Source organism: Martes martes (assembly GCF_963455335.1).
Source record: "Martes martes genome assembly, chromosome: 2".
Lineage (NCBI taxonomy): Eukaryota > Metazoa > Chordata > Mammalia > Carnivora > Mustelidae > Martes > Martes martes.
The window spans coordinates 180,964,471-180,989,003 of NC_137889.1; the positions used below are offsets into that span (position 1 = coordinate 180,964,471).

Genomic DNA, 24,533 nt, shown 5'->3' on the forward strand with positions numbered 1-24,533 from the left:
GTTGAAACCACTGTGGCATTTGTCTCTTTTCCATAAGATCTACTCCATTTATTTCATTGCTATATAGTATAGGAAAAAAACACCCCCACCTCCAAAATAAAAACTAACAAGAAAACTGGACTTAAAGTATTGCTTTTTATAAACTAGGATACCCACTATTTCTGGATTTATGGTTTATTTATACATTTATTCAAGTAAGCATCTATCAGAGTCATGATACAGTAGAAAAGAAATTTCTAGAATTAAATTCTAGGAATTCTAGAATTCTAGAATTAAAAAATAATTTTGTTAAATGACCTAATTCAATCACTTAGGGACAGTTTGGCTTAGGGCAAATTACTAAGTCTCTTTCTTAAAACTTCTACTGAAATAAAGAAAAGAATAATATCCACCTTGTAGAGCTGCTTTTAGAATTGTTAAAAGAAAAACTACAGGCCCAAAATGGTATCACTTAGCTTAAGGCCTTAAATTGGTAAACCAAGACTTAATACGGAACTTAACTGCAGTTCCAGCCCCTCAGAAATGTAACCTTTAATCAGTCAGCATGAAAATTTCCTAGTGAGCACTAGGAAATACTGACAGACCCCTTCTGTTCCCCTTAGGAGACTAACCTCGCCTAAAACAATGGATTCTTTGCTAATAATTTCCTTTTTTCCACTCCCTCTCTACCTTTTAAAACCTTTCCTTTTCTATAGCCCTTTGGATCTCCCCTGCACTTGCTAGAGAGGATGCTGCCCAATTCATGAATCCATTAATAAAATCAATAGTTTTTTAAAGGGTGCCTGGGAGGCTTAATTGGTTAAGAGCCCACTCCTGGGGCGCCTGCATGGCTCTGTGGGTTGGGCCTCTGCCTTCAGCTCAGGTCATGATCCCGGGTTCCTGGGATTGAGCCCCAAGTCGGGCTCTCTGCTCAGCAGGGAGCCTGCTTCCCCCTCTTTCTCTGCCTGCCTCGCTGCCTCCTTGTGATCTCTGTCTGTTAAACAAATAAATAAATAAATAAAATCTTTTTAAAAAAAAGAGTCCAGCTCCTGATTTCAGCTCACGTCATAATCTCATGATCACAGAGTTGTGAGATCGAGCCCTGCATCAGGCTTTGTGCTGGATGTGGAAGCATCTTAAGATTCTCTCTCACACACCCTCTCCCTCTTAGAAAATAGCTCTTTAAAATTCACTTAGTTGAAGTTTTGTTAAAGAATTAAGTGAAATAACACATTTTAAAATACCTAGCGTAATGCCTAACAAAATTCAGGCACTCAGTGTTACCTTCCTTCTTCTTACTGACATAGACAATGAGGTAAATTTGAAGTACAAAGAAGAAACTTAAAGGAAGAAATAAGATAGATTAGATAGATCCCAAGCAACAATGCTAGACAGCGGCTTAAGTGCTAAAGTGAAGTAGATAAGGCTTCTCATGGGTTGACGTAATCATTTTTAAACATGGTCTCAATCTATTATCAAGACTTACTCAATCATTTATTCATTTTTTTATTCAATTTATTAACACCTCTTAAGAGTTCCAGGCACAGTGACTACCTTCAAGGAATTTACAATATAGTAGGCAAGACAGAATGTGTAACAAATAATTACAGTGCTGCGTTTTGGCTTTTTTGTTTTAAAGATTTTATTTATTTGATAGAGAGAGCTAGCACAAGCAGGGAGAGCGGCAGGCAGAGGGAGAGAGAGAAGGCAGGGCTCCATCTCAGTACCCTGGGATCATGACCTGAGCCAAAGGCGGACACTTAACGGACTGAACCACCCAGGCGCCCCAGGTTTTGGCATTTTAAGAAGTTAAGCATTGCAGAGGTTCCAAAATAAAACACAGCTACTTTCCTTCCTTGAAGCACAGAATCCCATCTTAAGTTAGCTTAAGAAGGAAACAGTGGTTTTATTTAAATCTAGTTTCTATTTTTAATAAAAAATATATTCACAGGATTGAAAATTCAAAGCACAGAAACTGGTATACGGAGTAGGACCTGTGGCTCCTCCCTCCGTCTTTATTCATTTCACTAACTTCCCAGTGTGCCCCCAGACCGCAGCATTCCTCTACAGAGGAATCCAACATCATCAGTTCCTTATACATTTTTCCATTTATATATTTTTTTTCCAGTGCATTTAGAAGCAAATATGTATATTTCACCCTTTTGTACAAACAGGCATGTTATACCTCACTTTTTTCATTTGAAATATGTCATCAAGCTCACTGCTTATCAGTATATAAACAACTTCCTTATTCTTCATTCTATTTCCATAGATATTTGAAATTCCATCACATGCGTAACACAATTTACTGAACTGATTTGCAATTACAAATTAGCAATGACTGAATGTAATAGGTTATTCTACATGTGTGCAGAATACATCCATGAAAGAAATCCCACAAGTAAGTATTGCTTGGCCAGTTTTTCTATGTTTTGCTAACACAATGAGAGCATTTCATACATCCAGTAATTGGAATATAGACATCTCCAAACTAAAATCTGTTATGCTCAGGTTTGCCTTCATACTCTCTTAATTCAGCAGCTTCATTCAACACAGGGATCCTGCCCTTATCACTTCAACAAATATCCCTTGAGTGCCAGGTAATTGTTCTAGGCATTGGGGACATTACAGTGAATAAAACAGACAAGTCTTCTTCCTCTGAGGGACCTTCCTAGCAGGGAGTTTCTCTATAGCCCTCTAGGAAAGGAAGACACAAAAATACAACCTAGGGGCACCAGATGGCTCAGTAAGTTAAGCCTCTGCCTTCAGCTCAGGTCATGATCTCAGGGTCCTGGGATGGAGCCTCGAATCAGGCTCCCTGCTCAGCACGGAGTCCACTTCTCCCCCTCCTTCCTGTTCATGTTGTCTTTCACTATCTCTGTCTCTCTCAAATAAATAAAATATTTTTAAAAAATACAACAACATAGATAAGTATATTAGACAGTGCTAAGGAGAAAAACAGTAAAACAGAGAAGGGAACTGTGAAATGCTAGAGGTGCTAAGATGGAAAAAAGACCTGAAGGCATATGGGGAGCTTTGGGAGAAGTGGGTACTGGACCAGGCAGAACCAGCAGCGACGTGGGTCATGGGTTTGCCCAGAGTCAGGGGCAGCAAGCCGGAAGTAGCAAATGCACCTGGGCCATCAGGTGTAGGGTACTTGAGGAACTGAAAGAGTAACAGGTCAGACAGAATGGAGCTAGGGCAGAAAACAGAAACCAATTTCAACAGAAGGAACACATAAGAACAGAAAAGATTCTGCCTCCTTCTTGAACAAAAGACTCCACGTAATCCAGGGACCAATGGACCAGGACTGGAAAGCCAAGTCATATAATTCATTTAAAGTTATCAATTTCTCATTTGCATTGGCAGTAACTTTAATTGCTAGGATTACACAGAGCCTTTTATAAAAATTATATTAGTAAATTTTGATTATCAAGGATTAAATCATAGTTAGAGATTTGCTTTCTAAAGATTATCCCATTGCAAGCAGATTGTTTATTGCCAAGCACCCATCTGTTTTCATTTTAGTACTAATTTTTTCATCCTCATACTCGTTTCCCTCAGAAGTTTCAGGGGGTGGTGTAGGAGGTAGTAATGGTTATGATTATCTTGACGGAAGTACAGTTTATACTACAAAAGCTGTAATTCATTTCAATTCCTCTTTTGGAATTGAAATTGATCGGTACAATTCTCTGTATTCCAAGCAATTGTCAAGAAACTACCTAATTTTTCTCTCTATTGCTTTAAACCTTTATTTGTCACTTTCTCACCGCCTCTCTCTCTACCTTCTGCAGCCTGACTCCTAGTCCTTCTACGTCACCAAACCTGCTCTCATGAAAGTTTTCTTTATTCAGATCCTTCTAGAACTCATCACTGCCTTTGACATTTGTGACCGTGCCCTTATACTTGGATGGTTCTCAAAACTCATATTTTATGACAATACTCATTCACAGTGAAATGAGAGGAAAAGGCACCCAATGAAAACAAAGACTGGGGGGTTAATATATATGAGAAATTTTTTTTATTTTAAAAACCAAGAGCCTTAGAAGTCATTTAGGCCAATGCCCTCATTTTATAGATGAAATAATGAGGTACAGAAAACATATCAGTTAGGAATCCTTTGGTTGCAAGTAATAGAAAACAGAAATTCAATTTGGCTTAAACAATAAGGAAGCATACTCTCCTACATAATATGGGAGCCAGGCACAGTACCCATCACTGCTCTCCTCTGTGACACCTGTGACCATGCCACCTTCCACCTGTCAGCTTCAACTTCAGGTTGTAAGCAGAATCTCTCAGCACTTTCAGGACTTAGTCAGAGTCCTGAGAGTTGGGGGGAGGTAGGGGAGGAAGAGGGGAGAGCACGTATCTTTCTTGAGTCTCTTTTCAGAAGCAAAGAAACCTGATCAAGAAGCCCTAGGAAGACTTTTTCTCTTATCACCTCCTCATTTCTAAAGCCATCACTGGCAAGGGAAATGGGATTCTAAGGCTGGTTTGGTTCAAGTCTTAGACTAAGCTTGGGGTAGAATGAATGATGGGGAATCAAAATTAAATAAATTGGTCATAATCACAATACAACTCGTAGATCTAAGAGATTCTTTACATTTGTCCTACTACATTTGTCAGAATTTGCTTGGTCCCGCTCATTAACACTGGATTCAACTCTTCTCTCTTCTTGCAAACTTCTCTGGGGTGCTCACTTGGCTTTTTTGTAATTATCTTGGGCTTCTGAGGAGTCAGCATAAAGTAATGGTAAGCACTGACTTTAGAGCTAAACTACTGGGGTTCAAATACAGGTCCCACCACTTCTAACTGTATGTGCCACCTTAGGCATGTCGTTCAGCCTCCTTCTTCACCTATAAAAGGGGATGGTAATAGAACCCACCTCACAGAGAGGTTGTGAGAATTAAATCAGTCACAATATATAAAGTGATAGAACATCTGTTACACAGTAAATCCTATATAAGCATGCGCTATTATTATTAAACGGCATCTACTGCTTCTGCCTGCCCAGCAGCCTTTCCCCTTCTTTTGACAAATTTTTCCATTTTCCTTTGAAGAACTACCCCTTCACCAGGCCATACAATCTTGGCACAATTCTCAACCAGTATGAACTGCTCCCAGTCACCTCTGGGCAGAGCATGGGCACAAAGCCTAAGTGAGGCCAATCTCACATTTTCCCTTAGAATCTGAAGCTTAAACAGAATGACTCATGACCAAAAAGAGTTAAAATTCAGTCTCTCTGATGTCAAGGCCTTGAAGAGGTTTTTCCTAAATTCTAGACCCCTGGAACTGTGTTGACCTTTCCAAAATCTGATTAAGAGTCCTTCCTTTAAAAGAAAAAAAAAAGTTCTTCCTTTGATTGTGTCAGCTATCCAATCTCTTGGATAATAAACTTAATAAACTCCTATTTTTGCTGAAATTAGCCAAAATTGATCTGTATTGCCAGTGTAACTGCTACATTGAATGAATAGGACTCTCAAAATTAAATCATCAAGTAACTTCATTTTTGTCTCTCACTGTCTCTTTAAATCTATTCATGAGCCTAGCTCCTCTCTCGGCCCTACGGAGATAGCATAGAAGTTTAAGAGCGTAGCTCTGAAGCCAAACATTCTGGGCTCAAATTCTAGCCCCACCTCCTGCTAACTATATTACTTAAGGTCTCTTAGCCTCAGTTTCCTTACTGGTAAAATGGGGCGAAAACAACACCTACCTCATTAGGTTATCATAAAACTTAAACGACTTCCCACATGTAAAATGCCTGGAAATGCACTTAGTACCCAGTTAGTCCTGAAAAATATTACTGCTGATGGCACTGGGGATCTGGTGAGGTGGTCTTTCTTCCTCACACCCCATCCTGTCTGGCCCTGACCGTTCTTGTTTCCATACCTATGCTCACGTTAGCCCTTCTCTTTTTCTGAATTCTTCAAGACATAATTAAGCCAAGCATCACCACTTCCACAAGGCCCACATTGATCTACAAAGACCGTGTGGACCTGATCCTGTAGGATTTATAATCTGTAACAGACACCTGGGTCTTGAGTTTATATAATTTCTGTTGTGTTTTGATTGACCCAGTGTGTAAAAAGGACTACCCAATAAGAAAAGTAGTCCCTGAAGGCAAAAATGATACTTTCTATTATTTTATGTCCTTCATATTACTTAGTCCAAAGAAGGCTCATAGTAAGTCCCTGATAAGTAACTTCTGACTGGCCTTCTGAATAGCTACAAACATCTCCAATCACAATTACTTCCGGGTTTGTATAGCTTCAAGCCCATAGGCCTATGTTTTAGTATATGGACTACCAAAGTGAGCACATGGCCTATGCTTTTCTTGTGTACGTAAGTATACAAAAAAGACAGGGTGCAGAACTTTCCATTTTCATCCCACACTGGCCCATACACCCCAGGCACCCAATAAATGTTATGAACTACCTAAAAAAAATAATAATAAATTTTTTAAAAAGCTGAAAAATTTAAGAGCTGAAAACTAATTCCAGATATGATAGGAAATTCCAAATGTATTTGCTACTTTTAAGATTTGAAACTATAATGCAAAATATCCTGTTTTGTTTAAAAACAGAGAGATAAGGGAAACAGATCCTTTTTCACCTTCTAATACTTTTTTTTTCTCACAAGAATTATTGATGAAGGACAGAGTAGAGGAGGTGACTATTGTTAGCTTTTTATTGCCATGTTTCTGGAGAAATGTTCTTCTATTTTTGAAACTCTGCACAACATGAAGTAATCCATCTTCTTTTTCTGATTTCTCTAAGCATGTGAAAAATACACACAGAAATAAAAACTTCTCTCCTTGATGTCCCAGAGCATATCCTTTACATGTAGAAAGATGGCGCTGGTTCATAGCTTTGTGTGAAAAAGCCCACTGGGAAAAAGAAACTGAGTAAGCCTGGATTCAATTCCATGTGAAACCATCTGAGAAATGGAGATGCATAAATTGACTCACCTAACCGATTCTCAGAACAAACTAATATTACATCTAAATGGTATCTCTATAAATGACAATTCCATACTTTTTGGTTTATTGTGGTTTAATGGGTATGGGTTATTTCAAAGTTAGGGGGAAAAACGCTTTTTTCTAAATGTCATCCACTGTGAATTTTTCAACCAGGCCAACTCGTCATTGTTCCCCTCCTACAGAAACAGTTGGCCTCAGAGAAATAGAAAAGGGAAGAGGAAGAAGGACGAGAGAAGGAAAAAAACCTGTATATCTTACTTGGATTGTGCAAGACAGCCTGGTGCAACCATACTCTGATTTTTCTCCTCATTCTGGAGTGCCGTAAGCTCCACCATGTTAACCATCACATCGTTGGTGTGGCCTGGAAGCTGGGGCAGAACTGAGATGATCTTCTCTACCAAGTTGTCTCCATGATGTCCAGTGGCTCCTGTTTAAGCAGACAAGACAATATAAACTCACAAAATGGGAGGGAAAAAATCTGGATTAATGTTTTATAATGGACCTTCTATCAAGAGTAACATATATATTTTGTTTCTGTCACATAAATCAATAACACAAGCCTAGCACTTTCCCCTATGTAATACTAATCAAACAATAACACAAGCCTAGCATTTCCCCCTCTGTAACACTAACCAATCAACCTGTACCTTGTGCGTTGGACTTAATGTTCCATGAGGGCAGATGCTATGTCTGCTCTGTGCTCTGGTTACTACTATATTCCTAGCACCTAGCACAGGGCCTACATATGGTAGATATCAATAAACATTTAATAAATAAATAAATAATCAGCATATATTCAGCCAGGAAAATAGTGTCATTGGAAGATATTGTTGTAAGATTTGACAGCCAAACTTTATTTTACTGATGAAGACATTAAGACCCAGAAGGGCTTAGAGACCGACCAAGAATAGCAGATCTCCCCTCTGCTAGAACCCTATCTTCAAAATGGCAAACTGTTTATCTAGTTCACCCTGAACCCAGCATGTCTAGCAGGCAACTTGGTAGCTAGCAGACTCTCACTAAATATTTGTTAGATTATGGGTAAACTAAATGAATGAATGATAACAGTTTGTGACTGACAATGACAGAATGTCATTTAGACATTAATTAATTAATGACAGAAACATTTAGAGTACTTTCTGTGTACCAGGCACTGCTCTAGGTACTTCACATGTATTAACTCTTCTAATAACAAATAACTTAGAACCTCAAACTGAAATTCAAGACTAATGACATAGTGTAATATTTTTTCCATGAAACCAAGTTTTCTTTCCAAAAACCAACATTGTTCAGGACACCTCCTTCCAACAATGGGTGGGACTTGGCACATCTTGTTTTGATCCCACTCACTCCCAATCAATCAACCTTTTGTTTCCTGATGTCAATCTCTATCTCTGTTGTTTTTGCCACGTCACATTAATTGGACAGAACTAGGGACAAAACACCAAATCAGACTCCAAGGAATCATTGTCGCCACCACCATGATCTTCATCACAGGAGCTAACATTGAAAGCCTGTGATGAAGCAGGTATTAAGTTTCATATTGCATATTTATTATCCACTTAATTCTTACAACAACTCTAATAGATGGGTATTATTATGCTCATTTATAGAATAGAAGATTCGGTTTAAGTAACTTGCTCAGTATTATATAACTTTGTAAGTTACAGAGCAAGAATTCAAACTCAAAAGGCAGAAACTGCCAAAACCACACTATCAACAACAACAAAAATCAGACCTATTAGAGTGACTTAAGACAGAGCCAACAAGGGCACCTGGATGGCTCAGTCGGTTAAGTGCCTGCCTTCAGCTCAGGTCATGATCCCAGGGTCCTGAAATCGAGTCCCACGTCAGGCTCCCTGCTCAGTTGAGAGTCTGCTTCTCTAGCTCTGCTCTCTCCCATTGCCCATCCCTCTGCTCATGCTCACTCTCTCTCTCATGCAAAAATAAATAAATGAAATCTTTAAAAATTAATTACCAAAAAAAAAAAAAAAAAGAGAGAGACAACATGAGGGCATCTAAGATGACTTCTAGGGGCATCTGGGTGGCTCAGTCATTAAGCATCTGCGTTCAGCTCAGGTCCTGATCCCAGAGTCCTGGGATCACGCCCCCCATTGAGCTCCCTGCTCGGCGGGAAGTCTGCTTCTCCCTCTCCACTCGCCCTGTGTTGCCTCTCTCACTGTGTTTCTCTCTGTCAAATAAATAAATAAAATCTTTAAGATGACTTCTAATGGTAAAGATGAAAGAGTTCATGTACCACTAGTCAATTATTCATTTGTTAGGCTTGGAAGGAACCACATCTTATTTCTGCTATGTATGGTTTATGGTTGTCTCCTCAGCACTCAGACTTATAAGCTGCTCTTTAAATACTTGCTGAATGAAAGCCTAGTGACTGTAAGTGTCCTGAGATCCAAATGGGGATCAGAAGTCCCTAAGTGAATTATGCTCCTCAGCCTGGAATGGAGATACTGGGATTACCTCATAGCATCATGAATTTCTCTCTCCACCAGTTCCCTTATGGCTCACTGAAAAATTTCATAAATATCCACTCATCACTAAAATAACATTTCTTTGAACTTGGTGCCCAAAGAATAGCTGCTTCAAGTTATTCTTAGTTTTCGACTGCTATTTTTTGACACATGGTACACACAAGTGTTCTATAAATGCTACCATTCTTCCCTAACTTCTTTAGCTCCTAAAGTCTTGCTGCTTTCACTCCTCCCCCTATGCTAAAGTCAGGGGTCCTTCCTAGTTCGAGTTCATTAAACCCTCTACAAACTGTTGACTAATCCAGTCCTCCTGAAACTCTCCCAATATGAGAAGTCAAAACATAGCATACTTATTTTTTATTATGGCTTAAACCTGATAGTTATTTCTGCAGAACCAAAGTATCATTCATATCCTTAAAATATTATATACTAATATCCTAAAAGTTCAAAGGTAGGGCAAAAATTTTTTTGAATTATGGTATATTTATTGAAGCAGTTTTCATATTGTGATTTTCACTTTCTTCTAATTATTTATAGTCTCTAAACACCCTATGATGAACATACATTTTTATTGTAATAAGAATAAAAAGTATGTTAAACATACACACACACAAATATCCCAACATTTTAACAAGGGTTATCTTTGGATAGTAGGATATTTTGGTTGATGTAAATTCTACACAAACTTCATTTTTTCTCAATATTTTCTAGAAGGAGTGCATGACACTTACCTAATTGGAAAAATAATTAACATTCTATCAGGAACTGTTTCTAACATTATATCAGAGAATTAACAAAATGCTAAATTTATATGAATAAAATTGTTCAACTTCTTAGATTTAGTCAAAAGGATATGTATATCTAACATGTTTGATAATGACAGATAAAGCAGATATGGGCTTTCAACTAAGTGTCCTGCTTTTCTAAATACAGTTTCTCCCATCTCTGGCTTTTGAGGGTTCAATATTTATTTTATAAATTTAATTACTGCCATTTATATGACTCAAACATAGACTAAGAATTTGGGACCTCTCAATGTAACAGTAACTTCAGATTCTTTTATGAAATGAATAAAATGCTGAAATTTGTATCACATTTAGATTTCCAGAGAGCTTAATTTTTCCTTTACTACAGAAATTTTAAAATATTATTTGAAAAGCTTAAGATCAGAAGTTAGCCAAAATTGTTATTTTAGCCAACAGCAATGTAATCTAGTATGGTCAGAGAATGGTGTATTTCCCAATCCTATCTTTTCCAAGGGAGTGTAGGAAAAAGAAATTGGAGATGCGGGTCCTAGTGGTCCCATCCTCCACTAGTTCCTTCTATAATCTGAGATAACTTCCATACATGTGGTTCCATTTTACCAAGTTAAAAACTCAGAGTTGGTCAAATGACACCCAAATATCTCTGAACCTCAAAATTTGAAATCCTAAGGCAACTGCGTCAAGGGCTAAACTTGTTTAGTTAACAGCATGAGAAAAGTATCAATCCTGCATTACTTTGTGGATCATATGTGAATGTATATGCTAGTATCATTATCATAAGGCAGGCAACAGGGGTGCCTGGGTGGCTCAGTGGGTTAAAGCCTCTGCTTTCGGCTCAGGTCATGATCCCGGGGTCCTGGGATCGAGCCCCGCATCGGGCTCCCTGCTCAGCGGGGAGCCTGCTTCCCTTCCTCTCCCTCCGCCTGCCTCTCTGCCTACTTGTGATCTCTGCCTGTCAAATAAAAAATTAAATCTTTAAAAAAAAAATAAGGCAGGCAACATCTTCACTTGCCTCTTCTCACATAGAATAAAGTGAGAAGCAAGAATTTAGAAGCCCTCATTAATACCATATGTTAACTATACTGAAACTTAAAAAAAACTATATATGTGTGTGTGTATATATATATATATATATGGTAATAAAGGATATGGGTTAAGATGGCAGAGCAGTAGGGGACCCTGTGGTTGCCTTGTCCTTCAAACATAGCTAGATAAATATCAAAACATTCCAAACACCCAAGAAATAGATTGGAATGCTGAGAGAACAAACTGCGAACTAGAGGGAGAAAAGAAGCCACAACAGAGAAGGTAAGAGCTGCAGAGGTGTGATTCTGGAGAGAAAAGAATCGTGGGTGCTGTGGAGGGAGGGAACCTTGATCTCAGAGAGAGAGACAATGAGAGAGATGGAGAAACAGAAGGCACAGTGCAGGGGATTGCACAAAAGAAACACTTCCCAAAACCACTGACTGGGAAAACTACAGCAGCTGATTATTGCAAGTTTTTAAAAGCAGTGAAGCCCAAAGTCTGAAGTTTTAGAAATCCGTGCCACTGCCAGGTGGACCCTTGTGGGTATCACAGTGCTCCTATGGGGAAGGAGGGCAGAGGCCCAGGAGCAGACAGTGTGGTCTGAGGATCCCCTGGATTGCACTGGAAGATACAGTTCCCCTTTTTGGAGTGGATCTGGGAGGGGTGGCGCAGCTTCTCAGGAGACAAAAGAGATGACGGGTGCCAACATGCTGCCTGGTTCATTAGCATAGGAACAGAAACACCTACTGAAAACAGCAAAGCTTGGTGCCGACTTTTTGCTGCACTTTATCATAAACTCTGAGCCCCTGTGCAATCATGTGAATGCTTTTTCTGGACCAACTGGCACCAGCTGCAGCACAGCAAGACCCTCCCACAGAGGAACAGCAAGGGTCCATAGCACAGTGGGTCTCTAAAATTTGGAGTGTTGAAACCCAGCCGCATGCCTGAGCTAAAACACAGGAGTACTCCGCTGACTAGCAGGGACACAGCTCAGACACAGGCAGGGTGAAGTCAGGAATCTGAAAGAATATGAGGACATGAGTGGAGATTGTTTGCTTTTCTGTGAGGGCTTTCTGAACAGCCGCAGGCATGAACTCCCTGCTCTGGGGATAAAAGAGCTGTACATCACCATTCCCCCCGACCCCAACCCATCAGCACTTACAGACCTCATGAGCAACACAGTGCCCCTTCGAGGAGGCTGGAGCCACTCACACCAAACCCCACCCCCTGTGCTCTGGAGGTGCATCTTTACTAGGGCAAGTCAGCCTGAGAACCAGCACAGGACACCCTCCCCAGAAGGCCAGCACAAACCCCTCACTGATCATAGAGTGCTACAAAAATTCAGCTCTAGTGGAAGTAGGACCAGGCTTATTTTAACAAGCAGACCAAAGCACACCTAGTTAAAATGCCACACACGGGACAAGGTCCAAACATTGCCCACTGCAGGCAAGGAGAAATTACAGAGGACTGACCTGAGGGAAAGAGCAGCCAAAACACAACAGCAGAGTGCACATTTAAAACACTACCCGAAACACCAGGTCCTGGACAGTATAGGACCTCCTCTTAATATAGCCATTACTCTCGGGAGCAGGAACTGTAACAGGCTTTCCTAAAACACACACACAAAACAGTGACCTAGAAAAAATGATAAGATGGAGAAATTCACCCCTAAAAAAAAAGAAAAGGAAGAGTTCATGGCCAGGGATCTAATTAAAACAGAAATAAGTAATATGCCTGAACCAGATTTTAAAACACCAATCATAAGTATGGTAGCTGGCCTTGAGAAAACCATAGAAGAGACACTAGAGAATCCCTTAGAGATAAAAGAAATAAAAACTAGTCAGGCTGAAATAAAAAAATGCTATAACCAAGATGCAAAACCAACTAGATATAATGACAACAAGGATGAATGAAGCAGAGGAATGAATCAGTGATATAGAAGATAAAATTATGGACTATAATGAAGCTGACAAGAGAAGTGTCTGTTCATATCTTCTGCCCATTTTTTAATATGATTGTCTGTTTTGTGTGTGTTGAGTTTGAGGAGTTCTTTATAGATCCTGGATATCAACCTTTTGTCTGTACTGTCATTTGCAAATATCTTCTCCCATTCCGTGGGTTGCCTCTTTGTTTTGTTGACTGTTTCTTTTGCTGTGCAGAAGCTTTTGATCTTGATGAAGTCCCAAAAGTTCATTTTCGCTTTTGTTTCCTTCGCCTTTGGAGACATATCTTGAAAGAAGTTGCTGTGGCTGATATCAAAGAGGTTACTGCCTATGTTCTCCTCGAGGATTCTGATGGATTCCTGTCTCACGTTGAGGTCTTTTATCAGACACAGACACTTCTCCAATGAAGACATACAAATGGCTAACAGACACATGAAAAAATGTTCATCATCACTAGCCATCAGGGAGATTCAAATCAAAACCACATTGAGATACCACCTTACACCAGTTAGAATGGCCAAAATTAGCAAGACAGGAAACAACGTGTGTTGGAGAGGATGTGGAGAAAGGGGAACCCTCTTACACTGTTGGTGGGCATGCAAACTGGTGCAGCCACTTTGGAGAACAGTGTGGAGATTCCTCAGGAAATTAAAAATAGAGCTTCCCTATGACCCTGCAACTGCACTACTGGGTATTTACCCCAAAGATACAGATGTACTGAAAAGAAGGGCCATCTGTACCCCAATGTTTATAGCAGCAATGGCTACGGTCACCAAACTGTGGAAAGAACCAAGATGCCCTTCAACGGATGAATGGATAAGGAAGATGTGGTCCATATACACTATGGAGTATTATGCCTCCATCAGAAAGGACGAATACCCAACTTTTGTAGCAACATGGACAGGACTGGAAGAGATTATGCTGAGTGAAATAAGTCAAACAGAGAGAGTCAAGTATCATATGGTTTCACTTACTTGTGGAGCATAACAAATAACATGGAGGACATAGGGAGATGGAGAGGAGAAGGGAGTTGAGGGAAATTGGAAGGGGAGGTGAACCATGAGAGACTACGGACTCTGAAAAGCAACCTGAGGGTTTTGGGGGGGGCGAGGGGTGGGAGGTTGGGGGAACCAGGTGGTGGGTATCAGGGAGGGCACAGATTGCATGGAGCACTGGGTGTGGTGAAAAAACAATGAATACTGTTATGCTAAAAATAAATAAAAAATTTAATTTAAAAAAAAATGAAGCTGACAAGAAGAGGGAAAGAAAAAGTACTGGATCATGAATGTAGTCTTTGGGAACTCAGCAACTACATTCACATCATAAGAGTCCCAGAAGAAGAAAAGAGGGGAAAGGGGCAGAAGGTTAATTTGAGCAAATTATAGCTGAAAACGTCCCTAATCTGTAGAAGGAAACAGACACCAAAGTCCAAGAGCACAGAAAACTCCCACAAAATTCAACAACAGCCAGCCAACACCAAGACATATCATACTAAAATTTACAAAATACACAGACAAGGGAAGAATCTTGAAAGCAGCAAGGGAAAAATATCCTTAACCTACAAGGGACTATGAAGCAGACTTACACCAGATCTCTCCACAGAAACTTGGCAGGCCAGAAGAGAGTGACATGATATATTCAAATGCACTGAATGGAAAAAAATGTGCAGCCAATAATACTCTATCCAGCAAGGGTGTCATTCAGAATAGAAGGAAAGACAGAGTTTCCCAGACAAACAAAAACTAAAGGAGTTTGTAACCCTGCAAGAAATATTAAAGGGTAGTCTTTGAGTGGGAAATAAAGACCAAAAGCAACAAAGACTAGAAAAAGGAACAAAGAACACCACCAGAAACATCAATTTTACAGGTAACACAATGGCACTAAATACATATTACCAATAATCACTCTGAATTTAAGTGTACTAATTGCTCCAATCAAAAGACATAGGGTATCAGAATGGATTAAAAAAAATAGTAAGAGTAAGACCCACCCATATGCTGCCTACAAGAGGCTATTTTAGACTTAAAGACACCTACAGATTATAAGCTAGGAAATGGAGAACCATCTATCATGCTAATGGGCATCAAAAGAAAGCCAGAGTAGCCAAACTGATCAGACAAACTAGATTTTGAGCCAAAGACAAGAGAGGAAATAGGGCACTGTATCATAATTAAGGGGTCTATCCAACAGGATCTAACAATTGTAAATATTTATACCCTCAATTTGGGAGTGCCCAAATATACAAATCAATAAATAACAAACATAAAGTAACTCACTGGTAATAATACAAGAATAGTAAGGGACTTTAACATTCCACTTACAGCAATGAACAGATCATCTAAGCAGAAGATCAAAAGGGAAACATCTGGTCCAGTGCCCTGAATGACGCACTGGACCAGATGGACTTAACAGATACATACAGAACATTTCACCCTAAAGCAGCAGAATACACATTCTTCTTGAGTGTACATGGAACATGCTCCAGAATAGATCACATACTGGGTCACAAATCAGGCCTCAACAAGTACAAAAAGACTGAGATAATACCATGCATATTTTTAGACCACAAGACTCAGAAACTTGAAGTCAAACACACACACACACACACACACACACACACACACACAAAATTTGGAAAGACCACAAGTACATGGAGTTAAAGAACATCCTACTAAAGAATGAATGGGTTAACCAGGTTATCAAAGAAGAAATTTAAAAATACATGCAAGCAGAGATGCCTGGGTGGCTCAGCAGTTAAGCCGCTGCCTTCAGCTTGGGTCATGATCCCGGTCCTGGGATCAAGTCCCACATTGGGCTCTTTGCTCGGCAGGGAGCCTGCTTCTCCCTCTGCCTTTGCCTGCTACTCTGTCTGCCTGTGCTCACTCTCTCTCTCTCTCTCTCTCTTTCTCTGACAAATAAATAAATAACATCTTAAAAAAAAAATACATGCAAGCAAATGAAAATGAAAACATGACAGCCCAAAAGATTTGGGATACAGCAAAGACAGTCCTAAGAGAGAAGTATACAGCAATTCAGGCCTTCCTCAAGAAGGAAGAAAAGTCTCAAAGACAGAACCTAACCTTACACCTAAAGGAGCTAGAAAAGGAACAACAAATAAAGGCTAAAAGCAGCAACAGAAGAGAAATAATAAAGAGTAGAGCAGAAACAAACAATATAGAAACAAACAAAAAACAACAGTGAACAGATCAATGAAACCAAGAGATGATTCTTTGGAAGAATTAATAAAATTGATAAACCCCTAGCCAGACTTACCATAAAGAGAAAGAGTCCTAAAAAATAAAATCATGAATGAAAGAGGAGAGATCACAACCAACAGCACAGAAATATAAACAATTATAGGAGGATATTATGAATAATTATCTACCAACAAATAATCTCAGCAACCTGAAAGAAACATCGATTAGATAAGTTCCTAGAAACATAAACTGCCAAAACTGAAACAGGAAGAAATAGATAATTCGAACAGATCCATAAGCAGCAAAGAATTGTATCAGTCAAAAATCTTCCAACAAACAAAAGTGTAGGGCCAGATGGCTTCCCATGGGAATTCTATCAGACATTTAAAGAAGAGTTAATACCTATTCTTCTCAAACTGTTCCAAAAAACAGAAATGGAAGAAAAACTTCCAAACACATACTGTGAGGCCAGCATTACCTTGATTCCAAAACCAGACAAAGGCCCCACTAAACAGGACAATTACAGGCCAATATCCCTATTGAACAAGGATATAAAAATTTTCAACAACATAGTAGCAAATCAAGTCCAACAGTACATTAAAAGATTTATTCAGCACGATCAAGTGGGATTTATTCCTGGGTTGCAGGGGTGGTTCAATATCTACAAACCAATCAACATGATATACCACATTAATAAAAGAAAGGAAAAGAACCATATGATCCTCTTAATAGATGTAGGAAAAGCATCTGACAAAATACAGCATCCATTCTTGATAAGAAACCTCAACAAATAGGGACAGAAGGAACTTACCTCAACATCATAAAGACCATATACAAAAGACCCACAGCTAATATCCTCCTCAATGGGGAAAAACTAAGAGGTTTCTCTCTACAGTCAGGAACAAGACAGGGATGACCATTCTCACCACTGTTACTTAACATAGTGCTAGAAATTCTAGCCTCACCAATCAGACAACAAAAAGAAATAAACAGCATCCAAATTGGCAAGGAAGAAGTGAAACTTCACTATTTGCAGATGACATGATACTCTATGGAGAAAACCCAAAAGACTTTACCAAAAAAATGCTAAACCTAGTACATGAATTCAGCAAAGTTGCAGGAAACAAAATCAACATACAGAAACCTGCTGCATTTCTACACACCAATAATGAAACACCAGAAAGAGAAATCAAGGAATCAATCCCATTTACAATCGTACCAAAACCCATAAGATATCCAGGAATAAACCTAACCAAAGAGGTAAGGGGCACCTGGGTGGCTCAGTCTGTTGAATGTCTGCCTTCGGCTGGGGTCATGATCCTAGGGTCCTGGGATCAAGCCCTACATCAGACTCCTTGCTCAGCAGGGAGCCTGCTTCCCCATCCTCTCTGCTGCTCCCCCTGCTTGTGCTCTCTTGCGCTCTCTCTCTCATATAAATAAATAAAATCTTTTTTAAAAAAAGAAGTAAAAGATCTGTACTCTGAAAACTACAGAACACTTATGAAAGAAGTTGAGGAAGACACAAAGAAATGGAAAAACATTCCATGCTCATAGATTGGAAGAACAAATACTGTTAAAATGTCTATACTACCCAAAGCAATCTACACATTTATTGCAATATGTATCAAAATATAATCAGCATTTTTCACAGACCTAGAACAAACCTAAAATTTATATGGAACCACAAAAGACCCCAAATAGCCAAAGTAATGTTGAAAAAGAAAAACAAAGCAGGAGACACCAAATTCTGGCCTTGAAACAGTAGTCATCAAGACAATATGATACTGGAACAAAAACAGACACATAGGTCAATGGAACAGAACAGAAAACCCAGAAGTGGACCCACAACTATATGGTCAACTGATCTTCAACAAAGCAGGAAAGAAAATCCAATGGAGAAGGACAGTTTCTTCAACAAATGGTTGGGAAGACTGGACAGGGACATGCAGAAGAATATAACTAGACCACTTTCTTACACCATACACAAAAATAAATTCAAAATGGATGAAAGACCTAAACGTGAGACAGTAATCCATCAAAATCCTAGAGAAGGGGTACCTGAGTGGCTTAGTCAATTCATCCGACTCCTGATTTCCACTCAGGTCATAATCTTAGGGTCCTGAGATCAAGTTCCGTGTTGGGCTCTCTGCTAAGCATGGAGCCTGCTTAAGATTCTCTCTCTTTCCCTATACCCCTCCCCATTCCTTGCATGTGCAAACTCTCTCTCTCAAAAGAAAAAAAATTCTAGAGGAGAACACAGACAGCAACCTCTTTGATCTCGGCCATAGCAAATTCTTACTAGAACTATTGTGACTTCAAAAAAATAAAACTCTTCTGCACAGGGAAGGAAACAATCAGCAAAACTAAAAGGCAACCTATGGAATGGGAAAAGATATCTGCAAATGACATATCTGATAAAGGGTTAGAATCCAAAATCTGTAAAGAACTTATCAAACTCAACACCAAAAAAATAATACAGCTAAGAAATGGTCATAGGACATGAACAGACATTTTTTTCAAAGAAGACTTACAGTTGGATAAGAGACACATGAAAAGATGCTCAACAACATTCATCATCAGTGACATACAGATCAAAACTATGGTGAGATATCACCTCAGACCTGTCAGAATGGCTAAAATTAGTAATACAGGAAACAACAGGTATTGGTGAGGATGTGGAAGAAGGGGAAACATCTTACACTATTGGTAGGAATGCAAGCCGGTACAGCCACTCTGGAAAACAGTATAGAGGTTCCTCAAAAAGTAAAAACAGAACGACCCCACAATCCAGCAATTGTACTATTAGGTATTTACCCAAAGGATACAAAAATACAGATTCAAAGTGGCACATGTACCCGAATGTTTTTGGCAGCATTATCAACAATAGCCAAATTAGGGGAAAAGCTGAAATATCCATTGACAGATAAATGAATAAAGAAGATGTGGTTTCTATATACAGTGGACTATTACTCAGTCATCAAAAAGAATGAAATCTTGCCATTTGCAATGATGTGGATGGAGCTACAGTGTATCACACTAAGTGAAATAAGTCAGTCAGGGAAAGACAAATACCATAAGATTTCACTCATACACAGAATTTAATAAACAAACAGTTGAATTTAGATGAAGGGAAAAAGAGGAGAGAGGAGGGAAGAAAACCATAAGAGACTCAACTATGGAGAATAAACTGAAGGTTGATGGAGGGAGGGAGGGAGGGGATGGGGTAAATGGATGATAGGGATTAAGGGCACTTGTTGCGATGACCACTGGAAATTATATATAAGTGATGAATCACTAAATTCTACACCTGAAGCCAATTTTACCATATATGGCCACTAACTAGAATTTAAATAAAAACTTGAAAAGAGGGGCACCTCGGTGGCTCAGTTAAGCATCGGCCTTCCATTCAGGTCATGATCCCAGAATCCTGGGATAGAGCCCCCAGTCAGGTTCTCCACTCAGTGGGGAGTCTGCTTCTCCCTCTGTACTCTCTTCCTCTCTCTCTCACTCTCTCAAATAAGTAAATAAAATCTTTTTAAAGAAGACTTGTAAAGACAAAAGAATGTAGGAGCCCTCACAAGAGCTTAGTCACACTGTAGTATGGCTAAAAAGACAGAAATGCAACTATAGCATTCTCTACATTTCTAGATTTCTACAGTATTTTGGGGTTGTGCATATTCTCTTTGCATTGACATAGAGCTACTGGACTCCTAGAATAATATATTCAAAATGTCACTTCCTTTCTGATTCCCCATTATTCCTTCTCAAGTATCTGTGACTGTCTTTCACTAGCTTGAGATGTTTCAATATTTGATTATATTTCTATCTTGTAAGAACAGGATATTTATTATTCCTAATGTTCCCTTCTAAGTAGATGGACGACAATTAGTATAGCACTCCTGAAATTGTTTTACCTCCTTCAATCAATCACTTCTTCCCTGGACTATCAGCTTCTTCTCTACTTACTTTTCCTAAAATAGATTCTGCCCTTGGGAAGAGAGAAAAAGACTTGCTCTGGTTCAGTCTTCCTGCTGTGTGGGTAAACCTTTCAACTCCGGGATTCGGTATTAGGAAGCTCACTTGTCTATAGATGTAAGCCACATTCCTTAATGTCCACTGTATCCATAATATATCAAGTATTTTGGCCTCCACCTGACAAATTTTTTTTTTATTTCATATTCGATTGATTCAGACTCTGGATGGAAAGGAGTGTTAGTTATTAGATCTCTAACACTACTCTTACTAGTACTATTAACACTACTATTTCTAAAACCACCTATGGCTGCCTCACATCAGTTAAATCTAGTACAAAGGGTGTATATCAGATACTGCATACTAGTCAAATGTCTGCTTAAGAATGTCATTTACCAGGTAGGACTTTGCGGGGGGTGAGGGGGCCTGGGGGTAGAATAATCATAAGACACTAAATCTATGAGTTTACTCAATAAATACCTTTCCCTACACAGAAATTTTAGATAAGAGAACCACATAACATTCATTATATTGCTCCTAACTTGAATCGACTCCTACCTTCCCCATCACAGGGCATACATTCTGAAATTGCCCAAGGTAGAAAACTTGGCATGTCTTCTCTTAACCCTCTACCATTATATCAGTTAATTCTCTCACATAAGTACTCAACTACTCCTTTCTTCATTCTTTCTATTATTGACTCAATTTAAACTCCACCATCTCTCACCTAGATATTACAGTAGGCTTCTGATCAGTCTTCACAATGTCTTGATTGTGGGTGTTCATTTCACAACTGTATATTGTTTGACAAAAGTATGCACTAAAAATGATGAATATTACTGTATGTAAATTATGCTTTAATAAACTGGACTAGAGGGAACAAAAGCAAGCAAAACTACAACAACAACAACAAAAATCCATCCCGCCAGAGTCTGACTCACTTCTCGGGTCCCACTTCGGAATCAATATATCTATGCGTCACACTGTACACCAGAGAACTCATTCAACAGGAAATGTGTTCATGTACTTTGCCTGTCTCAAAATTTGTTAAGACTCCTCACTAAGCATGAAATTCAAGGCTTTTGGAACATGGTCCCAACCTCCTTCCTCAACATCCCCATCAGGCTTCCTCATCTCTTACCACTCCTTCATGCAACCCAACCCTCATTCACGGTAAGCCCTAATTAAAAAAAAAAAAAAAAAAAAGATCCAGGGGTGCCTGGGTAGCTCAGTTGGTTAAGCGACTGCCTTTGGCTCAGGACATGATCCTAGAGTCCCAGGATCAGGTCCCACATCAGGCTCCCTGCTTAGCAGGGAGCCTGCTTCTCCTTCTGACCCTTCTCCTTCTCATGCTCTCTCTCTCACACTCTCTATCAAATAAATAAAATAAAATCTTTTTTTAAAATGATCTAAAAAGAATTTTAAAAAAAGAATTCTCAGAACAACCTATGCTCTTTCTTAAATCTTTGCACATGTGGGGAGCTTTAAAAAGATTTCTGATTCTAGCATCTGCCCAGACCCATTTTTAAGAATCAGACTTTCTGGGATGGTTCTAATGTGAAGCCAGGTTGAGAACCACTGGTCTAGAAATGGCCACCCCTTAAAGGAGAATTTTGTACCTAAACCCTATGAGGGCACATATCATTTGCTGCGCTTTGTGCTTCTTCATTTGAATCTGAGTTCCTCGTGGACAAGAGCCTTGACTGCTCTTTCCATCAGCACTTCTCACATATTATAGTACACGCAAATCACCTAAAGATGTTAAAATACAGATTCTGATTCATAAGTCTGTGGAAAGGCCTGAGATTCTTTATTTTTAACCAGCTTCAGCTGAGCTAACACTTTCAGTCCCCAGGACATACTGAGTAGTGAGGTTTTACGTCACTATCACCTAGCACAGAACCTGCATATCAAAGTTGCTCAAAAAACATTTATGAAATCAATAGGTATCATCCATACAATTCTTTGCACTTTCCTAAGTAACCAAAATTGTAGTGATCAGATAGGAGGAATCTCACTCATTCTGTTTTTTATTTTTTTTTTCTCTAGGTATGACAGAATATAGTTCCTGACAAATGGTTCACTCTAACCAACTCTCATTTCCTTTAGTGGCAGGTAAGAGGCCACGTAAGAGAATTCTTGTGGGTTATAGGTATGGCAAATCATTCTCATATTTATGTTCTTAGTCTTATACTTAGGGAGAAAACATACATTTGAAGTAATAAAACTTAAGTAAAACTTTTATTTTTTTATTATGTTATGTTAGTCACCATACAGTACTTCATTAGTTTTTTATTAGTTTTTAGTTTTTGATTAGTTTATTGATGTTAGTTTTTGATGTAGTGTTCCATGATTCATTCTTTGTATATAACACCCAGTGCTCATTGCAATATGAGCCCTCCTTAATACCCATCACCGGGCTCAGCCATCCCCCACTCCCCTCCCCTCTGAAAGTTGGTTTCCAGAGTCCACAGTTTCTCATGGTTCATTTTTCCCTTCCTTCTCCTAATGTCCTCTATGCTATTCCTTATGTTCCATACATAAGTGAAACCCTATGATAATTTTAATTTTAAATGCATGTCATTAATTAATAAAAGTAAGAAACATTTCCCAGTGCCCATTACATACCAGGCACTGTTTTAGAAGGTAGATGTGTTAACTTACGTAACCCCCTCAACAACCCTGTGAATGGGTATCTTGATTTCACAGATTGGGAAACTGATTTAAAGTAGGCACTTGACCAAGGACTTACGACTAGAAATGGGCAGAGCTAAGACTACCATAACTAACCACTTGTGCCTATTACACAACCTAGATAGTAGTAGCAACTACTATCAGGATCTACCTCAATCCCCTCACTCCGTCCATGTATGATACCATATAAGTCTGATCATATCACATCACAGCTCCAGACTCCCCAGCTGCCTATCATACTTTGGCTTTTACATTAGTTCTTACTTGGCCCTATAGTGCACTGCCTCTGCCTATCTCTCTAACTTCATCTCCTCCCGGGGCAAGCTGAAGGGACCCATGCTGGCCTCCTATTGTTCCTCAAACATGTCAAACATAGTCCCACCTCAGATCCTTTGCACCTGCTGCTGGGTCTCTACGATCTGCACCAAGACAACTATACAGCCTGCTTCCTCTTTTTTTTCCATCTCTGCTCAAATGTCACATCCACAGAAAGGCCTTCACCAACTATGCTATCCAAAATGGAAACCCTATCACTTCTTAATCTTACCCACTATATTAGTTATATGTTGAATGAATGAAGGAATGAAGGAATGATTTCATATCCTTACAACATCACTTGAAGGTCACTATTTTACCCTGTTCACAAATGAGCAAACCCTCAAAAGGCTCAACAAAAGATTAAACAACAACTAAGTTACTAAGCCAGGACTTGAAATTATTATACTGGCCTGGATCTAACACCAGCCATCTAATAAGAACCTTAAAGGGCTTCTAAATCATGTCTCACACTTATGTTTACTTTAAGCAGTATCCACTGAACCCTAAAATGAAGATATTAGTTGATTACTTTGTATTTTGTGGAAAATCAGATTGGGGGAAGAATAAATCACTTTTCTGAACATTACGGCAGCACCAGGGCCCAACTACTGTGTTTAGTCTGTGAAGCTGCTAGCTTCTGGACACCCTACCAGCAGCATCTATGGTATTTAAGACAAGGCTTCTCAAACATTTCTTGGTAGTAACGTATATAAGATGGGTTATGAGCATAAGCTCTGGAGTACTCTGCCAAGGTTCAAATCCTGACTGCCACTTACTAGCTGCGTGATCTTGGGCAAATTACTTAACTCCTCAATTTCTCTGTTTCCTCATCTGTAAAATGGGGATAATTATAATACTTCAAAGAACCACTGTGAAAATTAAAAGAACTTAGGTAGAGTGCTGAGAAAAGTAACATGCTCTCAAACATTTACTAATAGTCTCAAATTTCAATACTTTTTTAAAGTATTTTCAATACTTTAACAAAGAATATAATATAATATAAACATCTTAAAGCAAATATAAATGCATCAGTGTATCATAATCCCAGGAATAGGAGTCACCCTTTGTATTGGAAGTCAATCTTTTTTTTTTTATTAACATATAATGTATTATTTGTCCCAGGGTACAGGTCTGTGAATCATTGGCTTACACGTTTCACAGCACACTTTAAT

At 39.0% G+C, this 24,533-nt stretch overlaps 1 protein-coding gene across 1 annotated transcript in view; it reads right to left on the minus strand.

The window, feature by feature from the left end:
* The window catches only part of SCFD2 (sec1 family domain containing 2), a 429,119-nt gene that overhangs the window by 399,257 nt on the left and 5,329 nt on the right, over positions 1-24,533 (minus strand). Inside the window, exon 2 of the mRNA XM_080797411.1 lies at positions 7,217-7,385. Coding sequence (XP_080653537.1) covers positions 7,217-7,385 — 169 coding nt within the window. The remainder of the gene's footprint in view (positions 1-7,216; positions 7,386-24,533) is intronic.